Below are 18,447 nucleotides of genomic sequence, written 5' to 3'. Positions count from 1 at the left end.
CACGGTTACGGGCTTGGTAGTAGGAACCGTTGGGAGTCAAGACTATTCCCGCTTGCGACTAGATACACTAAGATCTATGATGATACTATGGCGAGCTGCGAAGTGAAGCTCTTCACAAAAACCCAGGGTGCCGCGAATTCTGAGCCAAAGACTAGTAGAAAACCTGATACAACAAGCAAAAAAGGTGGAGCTACTAAACGAGCATCATCACCCATGCTGAATGCTAAGTCCTAAGTGGTACATAGTCATATCATCAATAATGACATCATCATCATCAATAAGGACAGCACAGGTTGGGACCCAGTATGGGTACCAAAAGAAATTTGGGTTTAAGAAGAAATGGATTAGTAAAGGGAGTGGTTCTCAGCCGAGTGGTCAAGCCAAGCAGGCGAAACCAGCTGAAACTCCTAAATCAAGTACCACCATTGGAGTGAAAAGGAAAGTAACCCCAATGGCAGCCCGGGCTTGGTCTAAGTCTCCCTTAAACTCAGAACAAAGAGAAAAGGCGAGGAGAGAAGGCTTGTGTTTTGGATGCCTTCAGCCTCATCAGTGGAAGGATTATCCACGGAATAAAGATCGTCGGATGGCTGAGATGGTAGTCTCAGAATGCAACGTGGAAATGGAGGGAAGTCCCAGAGCGGAAGAGATGCAGATTCAGCTAGCGGGATCTTCTCAGAGGTCAGTACCTTGTTTGTTATGTGTGTTTGTTGCTAAGCTAGTAACGAGTGCACCTGATAACATCCTATCTAAGCCCGCAGCAACGGGGTATACAGCCTTTAATGATACAGAGTTAATTAAAATGAAAGGGCAAGTGGCCAATCATGATGTCATTGTGTTGTTTGACTCGGCGTCAACTCACAATGTGATTAACTCCAAGCTCGTGAAGAGGCTGAAGTTAAAGACTAGCCCATCTGACTATGCATATACAGTCAGGATGGCAGATGGAAGTTCAACTGAAGTATGGGACCAAAGGGTTACCCAGTTGGAGCTTCGTATTCAGGACTATGCTGAGAAGCTTGATTTTGAAATGACCAAGCTTGCTCATGCAGATATAGCCCTGGGTATGGCGTGGCATTCTAGGAAGAATCCAGCCATTGATTGGAAAAAGCATGTATATCAATTCAAGATGAATGATGTGCACTATGCCTTGCGAGGTGAAAAAGATATACCTCAGGGATCGTTGGTTTCCGTGATGGGAATCCGAAAAGCTCAAGAAGAGTTTTTATTCCTTTGCACAGCATCGGTAGAGGCGGTTGATGATTCTTCGGCTAGCACTAATGTTGCGCAAAGTGGTGAGATGGCCAAGCTGGCTAATCTTATAACACAGGAGTTCTCTGAATGTTTTAGGGATGAACTACCTTATGGGTTACCTCCAGAGCGGAATATTCAGCATAAGATTGAACTGATCCCAGGGGCAGAATCTGTAAATAGACCTCCCTATAGAATGAGTTTTACTGAAGAGGCGGAGGTGCGTAGACAACTGGAAGAATACCTCAAGTTGGGGCATATTCAACCAAGTTTCTCACCTTTTGCTTCGCCAATGATATTAAAGAAGAAAAAGGATGATACGTTTCGCCTCTGTATAGATTACAGAGCATTGAATAATATCATTGTTAAGCACAAGTATCCGATGGCTCGGATTGATGATTTGCTAGATGCATTACATGGAGCCGTGATTTTCAGCAAGATAGATCTTAAGTGTGGCTACCATTAGAGCCGAGGATGTGCATAAAACTGCTTTCAGAAGCAGGTTTGGTCATTATGAGTTTTTGGTTATGTCTTTCGGACTTACCAATGCTCCAGCAACATTCGTCATGCTCATGAACGATTTACTACGTCCGTATATCGGAAAGTTTGTAGTACATTTTATTGACGATATTCTAGTGTTCAGTAAAAGTATTACTGAGCATCGTGAACACTTAAGAGTAGTGTTCAGTACTTTGAGGAAAGCCAGTCTTTATGTAAATAAAAAGAAAACTATACTGTGTATGGTTAGGCTTGAATATTTAGGATTCATAATTACTCAGAGGGGGTAGAAATGGATCCGAAGAAAGTGGCTGTGATACTGACTTGGCCAATCCCTCAGAGTCTGACTGCGTTGCGATCATTCTTGGGATTTGTCCAATTTTATAGAAGGCATATCAAAGGATATTCCGAAATAGTATCGCCATTGACTGATCTGACCTCAGATAAAGTACCTTTTATATCGGGACAGAATCGACAAGAAAGTTTTAACACCATAAAACAAGCTGTGGTCACACGACCGGTGTTAAAAATAGTTGATTCCGAGAAACTGTTGTTCCTAGAAACCGATGCAAGTGGCATTGCGGTAGGAGCAGTCCTCCTTCAAGAGGGAAGGCTAGTAGCCTTTGAAAGCAAGAAGCTTTCTTCCTCTCAGAGGAATTGGCCAACTCATGAATTGGAGTTGTATGCTATTATCCATGCTTTGAAAACATGGAGGCATTATTTATATGGTTCAGAGTTTTATGTGGATGTGGATCATGATACTCTGAAACATTTTTGTAAACAGCCTGACTTGAGGGGCCGCCAAGCTAGGTGGGCAGAGCTCATGCAGGAGTTTAATTTAACGATTCGGTACCGAAGAGGGAAAGATAATAAGATTGCTGATGCGTTGTCTCGCATTATGCACAATATGAGTTTTACGGTATTAGAGAGTGCTCTAATGACCGAGATTAGAGAAACTCAAAAGGTGGACGAGTTTGTCCAGAGCTTATGGCCTAAAGCTCATGTGTTAAAACCTGGGAAAAACGAAAAGGATGACTTGGCATCGAGAAAAGGCCAAACATATGCAAGATATACCATAAGGGATGGTATGCTGAAAAAAAATGGCAAGGTAGTAGTACCTAGTCAGAATGATCTCAGGCAGAGAGTCATTCGACAGTGCCATGATAGCCCATGTGCGGGACATCCAGGAGTCGAGAAGACATGATCTCGTGAAGCGAGATTTCTTTTGGCCAAAGATGAAAAAGCATATTCATGAATATGTGACACGGTGTTTCTCGTGTCAGGTAAGTAAGGCCGAGTGGGTGAAGCCACCCGGACTTTTACAGCCCTTGGAAATACCACTGAGTAAGTGAGAGAGCATTTCCATGGACTTTATTGTAGGGCTGCCTACGACACAAGGAGGGTATGATTCTATCCTTGTGGTGGTTGATCGTCTAACAAAGATGGCTCACTTCGTTCCGACTTGAGAGTCTGTTAGTGCCTCACAAGTAGCGGATTTGTTTATTAGACATATATTTCGTCTGCATGGATTGCCTAGATCCATAGTGTCAGACAGAGATGTTAGATTTACCGGTCATTTTTGGACCGCGGTATTTGAGACGCTAAGGACTGAGTTGGGAATGAGTAGCGGGGATCATCCTGAGACGGATGGTCAGATGGAGAGAGTCAACCAGACTTTAGAGGATATGCTGAGGGCATATGTGTCATTGAGGCAACATACGTGGGACAAGTGGTTGCCATTGTTAGAGTTTTCCTACAATGATAGAAAACATTCCTCTACCGGGTTCAGTCCGTTTGAGCTGAACTATGGTTATAGACCAGCAAATCCAACTATAGTTGGAGTACCTCAGAAAGTGCCTAGTGCCGCGAACTTTGTGGTTCAGATGCGGGAGATGCTAGCACTTGCAAGAGCTAATATCTGCCAAGCTATGGATAGAGCCAAGGTGTATGCGGATGAAAACTGGTCTATAAGAGTATTTAAGGAAGGAGAAAAAGTTTTTCTCAGAGTTCCTTCGCACTCGAAGTCGTTAACTTCAGGAGAGTGTGCTAAGTTATCACCTCGATACTGTGGGCCGTGTTTAATTCTAAGGAGAATAGGCGAGGTAGCCTATACATTAGAATTGCCACAGGGGTGTTAGGTGCACGGTGCACCCGGTTTTTCATGTTTCGCGCTTAAAGAAATTTTTACATACAAGTGACTCACTAATTGAAGGTGTGGTTTTGTTTCAGGAGATAGAGGATAATGCGAGGCGCAAACCAACAAGAATCCTGGACCGAGGAACAATGCAAATACGAAATCGGAAGATACCCACGGTGTTGGTTGCATGGCATGGTCAGCCTCTATCCGAAGCTACCTGGGAATCCCTGTACCAGTTGCGGAGAGTGTTCCCAGACTTTATCATCGAGGATGCTGATGTCTGAAGAGGGAAGGAATGTTACGCTCTAGCCGAGGTAGCATGACCTCGGAAGACTTAGTCGACATTTCCCTTAAAGAATCTATGCTTGTAATATATTTGTTTGCACTTTATGTAAATGATCGGGAGGGAATTAATGTCAAGGTCCTAGGTGAGGGTTAATAGCACCAGACTAGGTGGATCTAAGGCTAAGGGTCTAATGCCATAAATGTGCCTAGGGGCAAAGGAAACTAAAGCATCCCAAGAGAGGGGTGAAATGTTGCATTAGTAAGGCCCTATAATGATGACATGTGGCATCTAGATCCATCTAGGGAGATGGGGCTTGTTGAAGCTAGAGAGAGATGAGAATGAGCTCTCACGTATGTTTTGAATTTGAATTCTCAGCTAGCTCTCACGTTTTCAGCAAGAAAGGCTGGGTGGAACAAATTCGGTGCTTCTCCGCTGATCTGCTGGTAGTTAGTAGTTAGTGTGTCACAGACTAGACCACCAGAATCAGAAGTAAGAGCAACTTGCCCAATGCCTCTCACTGTATATGATGCATTATTGGCACATGTGACTGTCCCCCCCTTACACGCATTTCAGAGTATATTGAGAAACGTCATCAACATGCTGATCCATCAAGCAAAAGTGAAGTTCATATGTATTGCTTTTTTGGCTGTTTCATGCAAAGTATTTGTCCACATCGGGCATCAAACATAAGAATCAGACTTACTTGAATTGCACATCCTTTTGTCCCAATTTGATTCTGTAGTGTTGATGATAGTGTGTGAAGAAAACCGAGAGGAATACATTGCTTCCTCCTACCTTAACATATATCCATATATCTTATACAGAAAAAACCACAACACACACTAGAGCATAACGATTTTTTAGTTCTTATAACAACGTGCATGTGTGCGCATGCATGTGCTCTTTTTCTCTTCCATCTTTGTTTTGCAAATGTCCTGAAATTTGTATGATTGGGCAATTTTGCACCTGTGAACGTATAATATTTTGGGCTCCTTTCAATGTAAAGAGAGAAGAAACAAATTATGGTCATATTTGATCGAAGGAGCAAATTACTTGAGATTGTGCTTATCACACATAAATTACAGTTCTTGATTTTTGACAATGCCAGGAATTTTTTCTCTTCCTTACATCAAGTTTCAGTGGACTGGATATATGGGAAACTCAATCCTTCCTATTGCTTTTCCAAGGGAGCCATTTTTAAGGCCACAAGTTTTGACTTTCTTCTTCCACGAGTTCATGTTTTGAGATAGCCATAGAGAAATCAGTTACCTTATTTAAGAGGATGACGAGGGAGGGGGGAGAGGGTTGACAATAAATCTCTAATCCCCTGTTAGAGAAGAAAAATGGAGGTTTTAAGAAAAAAGGAAATTTTTTCTTTACTTTTAGGAAAGATAATTTGAACAATACACATTTGAAGAAAAGAACTGATTTTGCAAAATTGGCTTAAGGTATGCAAAGAACGATTCTGTTTCCGATGTATGCACAGTGTGGCCACTTGAGTAAAAACGATCCTATGAAGACCAGTAAGACCATCCATATGATGGAAGTTAAGGTTCTCCCCCTCCCCCCCCCTTCCCCACACACACACTTTTACACAGACACACACACACACACACACACACCCCGCCCCCCTTCGTTCAAAGCTCTTCCAATATAGCTACGCTGTCCCTCAGTATTGAGATAGGTCTTGGGTTGAATTGTTAAATCCCTGACTGAATGCAATGAATAAGATTCACAATCATAAAATATATCAAGTAGAAAGATTGAAATTCCAGCCATCTTTCTTTGGAAAGGCATGCTTAATGTGGAAAGGAGAGATACTACTCGACTTTTTTTCAAAAAAATCTGTTTACTACCCAAAAGAAAGCACTCAAAACATATAAAAGGGTGGATCAGATCACTTGTACTCAACTCCTCGCTTGACCTGAAAAAGCCTGACAGCTTAGGCGGGAAACACCAGCCCTATGGTATTAAGCAGATATGCAAAGCATATTCAAAATTTGAGGTTTGGAGGAAGGATCCTTTAATTCTTTGACGCTTGCAGCAGTTGTCACGGAATTGTAATTATCCTAAGAAATAAAGAGAAGTACTTTATTTTGACTCCAATCAAAGAGAGTTGACTTTGGTCAACTAGAGAAAGTTTCCATTTTATTATTTGTTTTTATTTATGTGCATGATGGGGAAGCCCTTAGGATTAGTCCAAAGCACTAGAATGCATGCATTGGTAACAAATTAATGGGCAAGTGTGTTGGTGTTGTTTTATCTGTCACAGGGGACTAGAGAATGGTAAATTCTCCTATGATTAAGGGGAAAAGCACTTTTAAATGGGCGACCAGCTTTACAGAAGGGCACACAGGTGGAAAAGCAGCTACAACGATTGGACCGGCCAATTTTTGGGGGAAAGCCCCCTTTCTTTCCAGTAAAGCCAGCCTACTTTGGCTAAAAAGCATGAGCCAGCTTTTTGGAAAAGCCTAAAAGCATGGGCTGGTTCCTAAGTCTATATATATTCAGCAGCCTTCAAGCTCTTTGTATGATTTCAGAAGTAGTCACTTCTTTTGCTCTCTCACAAGCTGTCCTTGTATCAAACGATTGTCTTTTTGAAATAAAAACCTTTGGTTGGGGGGGGGGGGCTCCAGCCCTTATTTCTGGGCCCTAGTGTGCAGCAAGTTGTCTGTCCGTCTCTTCACTCACTTTTCGAAATCCCTTTCTGTTGAATTGCTGCTGTATTCTTCACTCCTTTCCTGATTTTGGAGCACCTATGTTGCTGAGTTTCTGACGGAGAATTGAGAGTCGCATGTCAATTAGAGTTTCAGCAGTTGTGAACACATTCTGGAGACCACAGTCACTAATGGGGTGCAGGTATAGTGTCCAGACCTTGGTTGCCAGATCCTCGTATTCCATGACCATCATCCGATAGAATATTGGATGAAGCTTGAATACCACAATAGATTGACACACTAAATTGGAAGCATAAATAGTGAGATCCCTTGCGTAATGGCATTCCATGGTTAGGAACTTCTACCATGAGAGCCCCAAGTGTGGATGAAGTCATTACAATGGTTGAGAGCTTGGGAAGTTAGTATAAACAGAAGCTTTTTTAATTATCTAATAATTAATCCCTTTCAAAGGAAAGAAGCATAAGAATTGAAGAGGTTGAGAGAAGGGGGGAACAAGTGACAACAGCAGCCTCCGAGTGAGGTGAAGCTCAAGCTCAAGAAGTTTTTTGTTGCAAAGCAGGAGGTGGGCTTAGCAGCGAGGGTGGGGTTGGGGAGACAGAGCGACTGCATTAACATTGGCTGAGAGGACTGAACTTACAGAGTGTTCTCACTCCTAGAGAAGAGATCCGGCCAGCCTATTTCTAACCATTGAGAATCGCAAGAATCTCATTTGCCATGTTTCTGTGTAGGAGAACTAATTGGCTTCAATTGTTAATATAGTTTGCCATGTTTCTGTGTCGTTTGTTAGTTCGATTGTATCTGTGTTTAAGGTTATTAAAACGTTATTTACTTGCTTATCACATACATTTAAGAATATTTATAAATCTTTGAATCGTTCTACGTTCTCGTTCTTGTCCTTTTATTGAGAATCTCATGCTTTTGCGTTTATGGTTTGTCATCCCTCTCAGGTTCTGGTTGTTTGTACACTTGTCATATTACACACAGTATAGAAGGACTGGGAAGAATGCAGATGTGCAGGATTTAGTTGTGGATACACAGGCAATGGCCTGGGCTCTTCAATCAGATTGTAAAGAGACGTTGTTGCATGTGTGCTTGTTTGATCAGTTATCATGGCCTGCTATGCGAGCATTAGGAGTTGGCTTTTGGTTAACAGATACTGCTCAACTACGAATACAAGTATGTGCTATATTGGCCAGCAAATTCATAAATCCTCTATTAAGTTTTTTTTCCTTTCATGAGATTTGGTGTTCTAAGCCTGACAGGAAGCCTCATCAGTATTCCTCAGATAACAATTTGGGGCCTCCTTTTACAGAACATGGGTTATAGAGGGCTTACATTTTGTGAATACTAGGAGCATCAAATAAACGTATTTTCTCCAGGCCATGCTTTGCAGGATTTCCTGACTGTGCACTCTATCCTTTCTACACGTTCTCCTGTTTCTTGAACACAAACTTATGCAATGGTGAATTTGTGAAAGGAACTTGCTGTGTGTCTTAAAAGAATGAAACATCTATTCTACTGCAAAACTCTGCTTTTGTGGAACAATGTTTTTCTTTAGAATTCTCAGTTTGGAAACTCTTATTACAGATGGAGAAGTTGGCGAGAGCACAGTATTTAGAGGGGAAAAATCCCAATAATTGTGCGCTCTTGTACCTCGCTTTGCAGCGAAAAAATGTTTTGATGGGTCTTTTTAAGCTAAGCGGGGATGGAAAGGACAAAATCCTGTTTGAATTTATTTCCAGAGATTTCCAGGTACTTGATTGCTCTTCCTTTATGGTTTTGATGTTTCATATATGTTTACAGTTATTGGATAAATACTCTGTAAAATGTGAAGATTGAGGAAATCTGTAATATATTTCTGTTTTGGAGTTTTTGGCACTTCTTTGAGCTAGAGTCAGCTACTATCTTCTTTGGTATTGCGATAATTCTTTCTATCTTAAATGGTGCGTTGCCCTATCAGCTAGATTTAGATTTAGATGCTCGTTTGGGAGAGACTAAAATGAAATCGTTTAGACTTCACAGGCAGTTGTAGCTTGAATGAAGAGATTTGGACTACTTTTTGATTAGCCTTCTCGTTTAGTGCTAGCCTTCGTCATGGCTGAGTTTGCCCTTCACCTCCGGAGTGCCGACAGAAACTCAGTACGAAGACTTTGTATAAATGGATGCTCAAGTATGTGTGGGTGTGTGGATTTGTATGTGTGAGAGCATACTTTTATACTATGGTCTACACCCACTGTTGGGCGTTGATGACGTTAGTGGGGATGTCATAGTAGCTAGTCCCTGCTATGCGTGATGGAGTTTATGGTTTTCAATCTTATGAGTGACTATTGTGAGATTGAAACTGCACTTTGTTGTGTTTTTAGAGGATGAGTTTGGGAATGTTCTTGGATTCATCTAGGTATATAGAGTCAGCTGCTAGATTTGAATATTCTATTGTGAAGCAAGGCTGTATGAATTACTACTCCTGAAGATGTGTTTGGAGGTCTCCATAAATGATAGAAGGTATAGTACTTATGAAGACATCAAACTCTCCATGATTGTAATTTGAAAGACTAGTCCAAACCCCCAAAGGATTTCTGAAAGGTCATTTCTCTGAGCTGTGTTTTGTGAGTCGTGGTGACACTCTCTCTTGTGTGTTTTGTCCCATACGCTGTCCACACTGCTGTGTGGACCAGCCTCTGCGGGTGCTTCTTGAGATTCTCGGGTTACTGCCTGTAAGAACCTATGAGCTTCCATAGGGAGCTGGTTTGCAACAAATCACTCTATTTGCGAAAGGTAGAAATTGCCTGGAGGCCAGGTCTCATGAAGGGTTTATGATGCTCAAATACTTGCAAGAACCCTTTGACCTTGCTCCAAGATAGATTGCAAGGTGTAGATAATGTTGAGGCCACAGCTTGAGTTTGTTGGCCATCTACCCTGGATTGTTGCAGGCAACCCAGATATTCAAGGTAGCGATGCTATGGTCTCCCAAATTTAATTCTCATGGGGATGATGTTGGAGATAAGTGCTCACTAAGTGTACTATTTCCCTAGTCTACATTTGTCTAAGTCTAGTCTAGTCTTTGTGTCTTGAGTGTGTGCCATGTGGCACCTCTACAATTATCCCATAAGCACTCTTGCTTTATGTCTTGTACTTTGGCCCATATATTCATGGGTCACATCATTGTAATCTATCTATCTAGCTTGTGTCTTGTCTACACTCATCTTCAAGGTAACTCTTTGTCTGTCTTTCAATCTTGTTCTTATTTTACTTCTAGTTTTCTATTTTCTAGTTCTTCCTTTTATATTCCTACTTGGTATCAGAGCCATGTAGATCCCTCTTCTCTCCCCTCAGTCTGCTGTAGCCATAGGTGTCTCTTCTCAGATTTTTTGCTCCGCTCAGTTGGTCCCCATCTCCATCTTCTGCCCGTCTTCTCCACACTACTGCCGTTCCTGTTCAGGTTGCCGTTGCAGATCTGCCTGCCTCTTTCTGCCCCGCCATCTCTTTGCCAGATCAGCGCCACCACAGCACGCCATTGTGCTGCCAGATTTGCTGCGCACCATCTCTGCCAGATCTGCGCGCCATTGCTGTGCAGTTCCGCTCCAGATCTGCGCCCATCAGCTCTTGGCCCTGTTGTAGCTCCCGCTCCTGCTGTCGCTCCTGCACCTACATCAACGTACGTATAGCCAAGACTGTCTGTACAGTCCGTACGACTCTACGGAATCTGTACCTGCACAAGCCGCACCTCTCCAGCTGTTGTTCGTGATCTGCGCCATCTGTTCGTGACTGCACGGAGATCGCCTGAGAGCTGCCCACGTCTTCCCTACAGCATTGCTTTGGAGCTCGCGTTGCCTGCACCTCCTGGACCGCGCCCCTTTTTGCGCCTCTGCCTCTGCCTGGGATTAAGGTAGTGTGCATTGCCTCTTTCAGTTTGCTGAGTAGTCCCTTTTTTGCTGGTTCCTCCTGCTTCGATGGGCTATCACATGCTATGGCCTTGACAAAGTGGTGAGAGAACCGGCTTCTTGGATCTCTCCTTTCATTTATTTCTGCAATATTGTAAGGGAATAGACACTGCCCTTGCATCTTAGTGAGAGGTAAGACCTTCCCACATGGCCTCTTCTACTCATTCTCTCATGTCTATTGACAAATTTAATGGGTCCAACTTTCATACTTGGCAAATCAAAATTAAGTGCCATCTTATGAAAGAAGGTCTTTGGGACATTGTTCACCGTGCTGCTCCTGAAGATCCCAACGTTGAGCAAGTTGTCACTGCCAAGAACGACAAAGCCTATGCTATCATCTTGCTCGGCCTTGGAGATGATTACATTCATCACATCTCCGACATACAGTCAGCTCCTCAAGCATGGATCACTTTGGATACCCTTTTTGGACCCCGATCTAAAAACTCTAAGGTTGCACTTATGATCTCATTCTTTGATCTACATATGCAGAAAGGAGCTACTATAGCCTCTCATGTCAATTATCTTCGCAGTCTTATGGTTCAGCTTGCATCAGTAAAGTCTCCCATCTTCGAAGATATTGCTATTGCTGTGCTTCTCAAAAGCTTACCTGACACCTATGCTACTCTTGTCACTACCTTCAAGTATCACAATAATCCTTCTCTTGAAGGTATCATCAATGCTCTCCAAGAGGAAGAAAGAACTCAACAACGAAAGGTAATTGACACTGCATTTTTAGCAAAGAAAGGAAGTTCTAAGGTAAGAAAGCCTTGCACCCATTGTGGCAAAACTAATCACATGGAGAAGGACTGTTTCAAGGCTCATCCATGCACCATTTGTGGCCGTGATAATCACCGGGAGAGGGACTGCTACTCCAAACCCTCTACATCAGCCCCTGCATCTACCTCAGCCCATGTTGCTGCAACATCTCCATCAACAGATCTTGCTGTTCCTTCCTCATATGATGAGAAGTGGGCTTTCTGATTACTTCTATTTCTTGTCTACCACTTTGACCACCGATGATGTAGGTCAAGGGGTTCTAGTGTCTTGGTCTTTCTGTTTGTCTACAGTCAGTCTTCTGTCTATCTAGTCTTGTCTGTCTGTCTATTTGTCTATCAATCTGACTGTGTTTTGTTTTAGATCCAACCTGTCCCTACCCTTGTGGACCCATATGAGGATATCACTTGAGGAGGGGTGTCTCAGGATCTTTGTCTGTCATGTCTTCTATCTTGTCTCTCAGCCTATCAATCTTTATGTCTGTCTTCTAGTCTTGTCTTTCTGTCTTACTCCTAGTGTCCACTTAAGGAGGGTGTTGGAGATAAGTGCACACTAAGTGTACTATTTCCCTAGTCTACATTTGTCTAAGTCTAGTCTAGTCTTTGTGTCTTGAGTGTGTGCCATGTGACACCTCTACAATTATCCCATAAGCACTCTTGCTTTATGTCTTGTACTTTGGCCCATATATTCATGGGTCACATCATTGTAATCTATCTATCTAGCTTGTGTCTTGTCTACACTCATCTACAAGGTAACTCTTTGTCTGTCTTTCAATCTTGTTCTTATTTTACTTCTAGTTTTCTATTTTCTAGTTCTTCCTTTTATATTCCTACTGATGAGAGGCTCTATGTTGAGGTAACCTTGGACTTGATCACCAAGGCATCCTAGATTAGGAAGTTTAGTGAGTTTCCTACCCCCTTGAATTCAAAGATCTGCTCTGACTCGAAAGAAAAACAACTATCCCTAGTGAGACCGCGGCAATGCATGGCATATCTAGGCAATGTGGGATGCTCTCCTTTGTGTCACAAGAGGAACAATGGTAGGTGCGAGCTCGTCTCATCTGACTCGAAAGACAAACAACTATCCCTAGGGAGACCGTGGCAATGCATGGCATCTCGAGGCAATGCCGAATGGTCTCCTTTGTGTCACAAGAGGAGTAGTGGTTGATTGAGCTGGCCACTGCCACTCAAGGTCCCACTACACCTCTTAAAGGTGAGGTGCCACTCCGATTATGTCTTGAGCCAGCTTGTACCCATTTGGGGTGGCGTATCCACCTAGGCGAATGGGCATTAGTTGGCATGAGTAATCCTTAATATTTCATTATCGATGATTGTCATGCCTCAATTATAGCGTGGTTATGTAGACTTCAACATTATATTGTTAGCAATCACGGTAAGAGGAGAGGAACAATCTCTCACACGATTGCACACGAATAAAGAGGCAAAGCATGGATATGATAGATTGATTTGAGCCAAGAACAAGCTGCCTCATTTATAGGCTGGGCTAGGTCCTATCTTCTAAATAACGGGTGAGGTCATAGGAGCTCACATGTGATGTCACACTGATATCAATTCTAATCTAAGACTTGGAACTTCAAGTGACCCTGCAACCTCCGAAAAGACAAATGGGCTCTAGGACACTTCACACCCACACAAGTGAGAACACTCACTGTGGAACTCTAGTCACACTAGGACTCTGATATCCAACAAAGCCTACTTTGGAGTGAGGGTGAGTGCATCTAGCAAGAGATTGTCGATCCAAATGCAAGCTAAGGACCAGGATCCCAGTCAAACTCATCTTCCCAAGACAAACATGATAGTCCGACCTTGATTGTACATCCCATGCAATCTCAGAGCTAAGGACCAGGATCCCAGTCAAACTCATCTTCCCAAGACAAACATGATAGTCCGACCTTGATTGTACATCCCATGCAATCTCAGAGGCTAAAGTCTGAGCATAATTCAAAGGTTGAACTAAGCACTCTCATGGCTTAAGGTTCAACATGATCAGAGGCTCATGCCCATATCATAGGTCTAGGAAAATGCGCAAACATCCAGAGACTCGGTCAGGCCTGAAATGGGAAAACCATCAAATTACAACCAAAGCATCTTCCTTGTCTCCTAACTGAGTGTAGGGAAACAGTAGAGCTTTTTATGAAACAAGGCACACAAAAACACATTGAGTTATTACAATCATTTTTGGGGGACTAACCAAGGCTGTCACGATCTGTGATGTATTTCCTTTCCTTATACTTTAGATCTATGGATGGTGGGATGAATGGACACTTTTGGAAGGGTCAACGGTGTGAGGGAAAAAAAGGGGAGTGGAACAGTAGGAGATGGTAGACACTAGGGAGTGTGGGTGTGTAAAGAATGCATTGAGCCACACCACAAACTCAAAGGTTTTATTAGGATTAGGTATTCACCCTATGACTGTGGGGAGTGGAACAGTAGGAGACGGTAGACACTAGGGAGTGTGGGTGTGTAAAGAATGCATTGAGCCACACCACAAACTCAAAGGTTTTATTAGGATTAGGTATTCACCCTATGACTGTCTTAGGACAGTCATAGCGGTCGTAACATTTAAAGGGTGGCAATGTGCCTTTACCCCAACAACCTCCCACCTAAAGGCCAATGTGCCTAAAGGGGAGAAAAGAATAAAAATTACAGCAATATACAGTTATCGTATACAAGACCATAAAATAAGAATGGTCTCATCCTAATCCCATGATGCGGCGACAATGTGCAAACCGCTCTGTAGGCAAGCTCTTAGTGAGCAAATCTGCAGGATTATCATCAGTGTGCACCTTCACAAGCTCAAGCTGCTTGTCCTCCAGTACCTCCCTGATAAAATGATATTTCACATCTATGTGCTTGGTCTTCTGATGAAAGACGGGATTCTTTGCCAACATGATAGCACTCTGACTATCACAATGCAAAACTGGTATATCTCCTGTAATGCCCAAATCTCCCACCAGCCGAGTAAGCCATATTGCTTCCTTGCAAGCCTCAGTGGCTGCAATATATTCAGCTTTTGTGGTTGACAGTGCAATGCATTTTTGCAAACGAGACACCCATGATATAGCACCTCCTGCAAATGTGAAAACATAACCGGTAGTAGACTTCCAATTATCTGCATTTCCTGCATAGTCTGAATCTGTAAAACCATGCACCAATGCATCCTGCCTACCATAGCATATGCACAAGTCTTTGGTACCCTTGAGATACCTCAAGACACCTTTCACTGCTTCCCAGTGCCGCTTGCCTGGATTTGCCATATACCTGCTGATGACTCCCACCGCAAATGCAATATCCGGACGAGTGGCAACCATGGCATACATCAAAGAACCAACTGCAGATGCATACGGAACCTTGGCCATCTCAGCCTTATCATCATTTGATCTGGGGCTCACTGCTGAGTTTTAAATGTGGAGGCAACGGGGTACTAATAGACCCCCCCCCCTCCATTTTAAACCTCTGCAGTACTTTGCCAATGTACTCCTTCTGTGACAGAAACAAAAGTCCCTTGGACCTGTCACGAATAATCCGCATACCAAGTATATGGTTTGCATCACCCAAGTCTTTCATGTCAAAAGACTTTGCAGTTGCATCTTCAAAGCACTAATCTCCTGCTGAGATTTGCTGGCAATCAGCATGCCATCCACATATAGAATGAGTAGCATCAAACTGCCATCCTTTGCCCGTTTGGTGTACAAGCAGTGATCGATCTCACACCTATGATTCCCTTGGGACTGCATGAAGGCATCAAACTTCTTGTACCATTCCCTTGGTGCCTGCTTGAGTCCATACAAGCTCCTTTTGAGCTTACACACAAGCTTCTCTTTTCCTTTAACAGCATATCCCTCTGGCTGACTCATGTAGATCTCATCATGGAGATCTCCGTGAAGAAAAGCAGTCTTCACATCCATCTGACATAAATCCATGTCCTCATGAGCAACAAGAGCTAACATTGCTCTCAAAGTAGTCATCTTGACTACAGGGGAAAAGATCTCATCAAAGTCAATGCCCTTCTTCTGCTTAAATCCCTTGGCAACCAATCTGGCCTTATACCTCGGTAAAGCATTTGAATCCACTTTGACTTTGTAAACCCACTTGCATGGCAAAACCTTTCTGCCTGCAGGTAGCTGCACCAAGTCCCATGTATCATTTTGAAGTAGGGAGTCCAGTTCTGATTGCATGGCTTTCTCCCACTTCCTTTTCTCTGTTCTTCCCATAGCTTCCCTGAAGCTGGAAGGCTCACCACAATCTGTCAGCATGATAAAATCAGCCACATTATTGGCTCCTGGAACAAACCTGTCAGGAGGCCGTTGTACACGGTTGCTCCTCCTAACAAAATACTCCGTATTAGGCTGCTGTCTAGCCTGTTCGTCATGCATGACGGGTGGTTGTACCACCATATTTGGTTGTCCTACAGCGCCATTTGCTGGCATATCCAGTGGTGCATCATTGGCAAAATTGTCTGGCTGATTTTCAGCCTGTATACCCTCTTGAACAGGGTTATTTACAACAGCCTGCTGCTGCATATTAATGGGCATTCTTTGCTGTCCGACATCATCATAAACAACCCTCCTGTATTCCACAGGTTGCACGGGTTCTTTGTGTACACTATCCTCTTTAAAGATGACGTCATTGCTGCGTATAATCTTCCGTTTGACAGGATCCCATAACCTGTACCCCATTTCACCTTCGTCACCGTAACCCATGAAGATGCATCTGAAAGACTTTGGCTCCAGTTTGGTGCGCAGTTCTTTGCGTACATGAGCAAAGCACTCGCAGCCAAACACACGTAAGTGCTTGTATGAAGGTGGCTTGCCAGACCACACCTCCTCTGGCACTTTCAGCTCCAAAGCCTTGTTCGGCAACCTGTTAATTAGGTGAACTGCTGTTTGCACGGCTTTTGCCCAAAAGCCATGGGGCAATGCAGCATAAGACAACATACATCGAACTTTCTCCTGAATAGTTCGATTCATCCGCTCACTCACACCATTTTGAGGTGGATTATGAGGGGCTGTGAGTTCCTGTTTAATGCCCTTAGCTTCGCATAACTGTACAAAAGCATGTGACACATACTCACCCCCATTATCGGATCTGAGGCATTTCAGCCTGCATCCTGTCCAATTCTCAACCTGAGCGACAAACTTCTTGAAAGCATCTAAGGCATCGCTCTTATGCTTCAAGAGATAGACCCACACTTTGCGTGTGGCATCATCAATAAAAGTAATGAAATACTTTGCACCCCCTAGTGATAGCTGTGGCATCTCACACAAATCAGTGTGCACTAGATCAAGCGGTGCTCTTTTTGGGGAGTTCTCCTCTTATGAGGAGTCATATAATGCTTTCCAAAAATGCAATGATCACAAGTAGGCAAATCTGAAAATGAAAGAGACGGCAGATAACCCAAACGTGACAGTTCTTGCATTCCTTTAACGGACATGTGTCCCAACCGGCTATGCCACAATGAAACCTTCGGCAGCTCGGTTATGGCAACAACATGATTACCTACAGTGGAAACATAAAGAGGGTACAAGGTATCACTCTTATAACCCTCAGCCACTACAACCTGGCCATCAGTAATCACCAATTTGGAATCCCCAAATGTGGTGTGGTAACCACTGTCATCCAATAAGCCAGTGCTAATCAGATTTTTCTTGATTTGCGACACATGGCGAACACCATCAAGCATGAAAATGCGTCCGTCAGGGAATACAATCTGTACACTGCCAATCCCTGCAATCTGACATGCATAGTTGTTCCCAAGATGAACAACTCCATGAGTACCTGTATAGGAAGTAAAGCACTCCCTATGAGGTGTAACATGAAAAGAAGCACCTGAATCCAAGAGCCAGGTGTGCATGTCATGGCCATCAACAACCAAGGTATGTGCAATCACAGCAGAAGAGCATAAAACATCATGTCTATCTCCATCACTATCCTCTGCTGCAACATTGACTGCATCCAAGTCATCTGCCTTGGCCTTGCCTTTGCCTTTGCTTCCACTGCCTGCATCCTTTGTCTTAGCCTTCTTGGCTTTCTGATCCCGTATAAACTTGAAGCACTTAGACTTCACGTGTCCCTTCTTGCTACAGTAAAAGCATTCAATATCCTTTTTGCCACGGGACTGACTGCGGGATTTGGACTTGCCAGCAGATCTCCCCTTCTGCTGAGTCCTACCTCTTTCCTGCACCTGCAAAGCATTGGAAGACTTGCTGCCCATATTGTTCTTCCTGCTTATCTCCTCCATAAGGAGAGAGCTCTCCACATCAGCATACATAAGAGTGACATTTGAATTTGACAGGGTGGTCTTGAAAGTGTCCCAACTCTCAGGGAGGGTACACAACAAGAAAGCAGCCTTGAACTCCTCATCAAGGTTCAATCCCTGTGCGATAAGCTGTGTAAAGATGGCATTGAACTCACTCAAATGTGAGGTCATAGCTGTACCTTCCTTCATGCGAAGGTCAGCGAGCTTTTTCAGCCAATAAACCTTACTGGCTGAGCTCTTTTGGGCATACAACTCTTCTAACCTCTGCCATAGGCCATAAGAGGTCTTTTCTGCCTGAACATTGAACACAAGAGAATCAGTGAGAGTAAGCATGATAGACGCCCTTGCGGACAAATCAAGCTCCTCCCACTCATCATCTGCCATCCCAGATGGCTGGACACCCTTCAACCTTATGGGCTTAGAAATCTTCTTCAACAGAAGTACATTCAAACACTGTGCTGCCCATAATGCATATGTTGTGTGCCCCTTCCAATTTCTTTATGTTCAGCATTGAGGATTCACTTCCCCCTGATGCCATATCAGACAAGGAAAGTGCCTGACTTCTTGTAAGTCAAAAAATGACTAAATAAAATTCTGATTTCTCAG

General features: G+C 43.3%; 1 protein-coding gene across 1 annotated transcript in view; it reads left to right on the top strand.

The window, feature by feature from the left end:
- The window catches only part of LOC147894576 (transducin family protein / WD-40 repeat family protein), a 163,490-nt gene that overhangs the window by 40,326 nt on the left and 104,717 nt on the right, over positions 1-18,447 (top strand). The window contains exons 6-7 of the mRNA XM_087385339.1: positions 7,795-8,023; positions 8,435-8,599. Coding sequence (XP_087241465.1) covers positions 7,795-8,023; positions 8,435-8,599 — 394 coding nt within the window. The remainder of the gene's footprint in view (positions 1-7,794; positions 8,024-8,434; positions 8,600-18,447) is intronic.

This window comes from Dipteris shenzhenensis, chromosome 14 (assembly GCF_047967505.1).
Source record: "Dipteris shenzhenensis isolate YYH24624 ecotype China chromosome 14, Dip_SZ_1.0, whole genome shotgun sequence".
Lineage (NCBI taxonomy): Eukaryota > Viridiplantae > Streptophyta > Polypodiopsida > Gleicheniales > Dipteridaceae > Dipteris > Dipteris shenzhenensis.
This window is presented reverse-complemented; position numbering and strand designations above follow the sequence as displayed.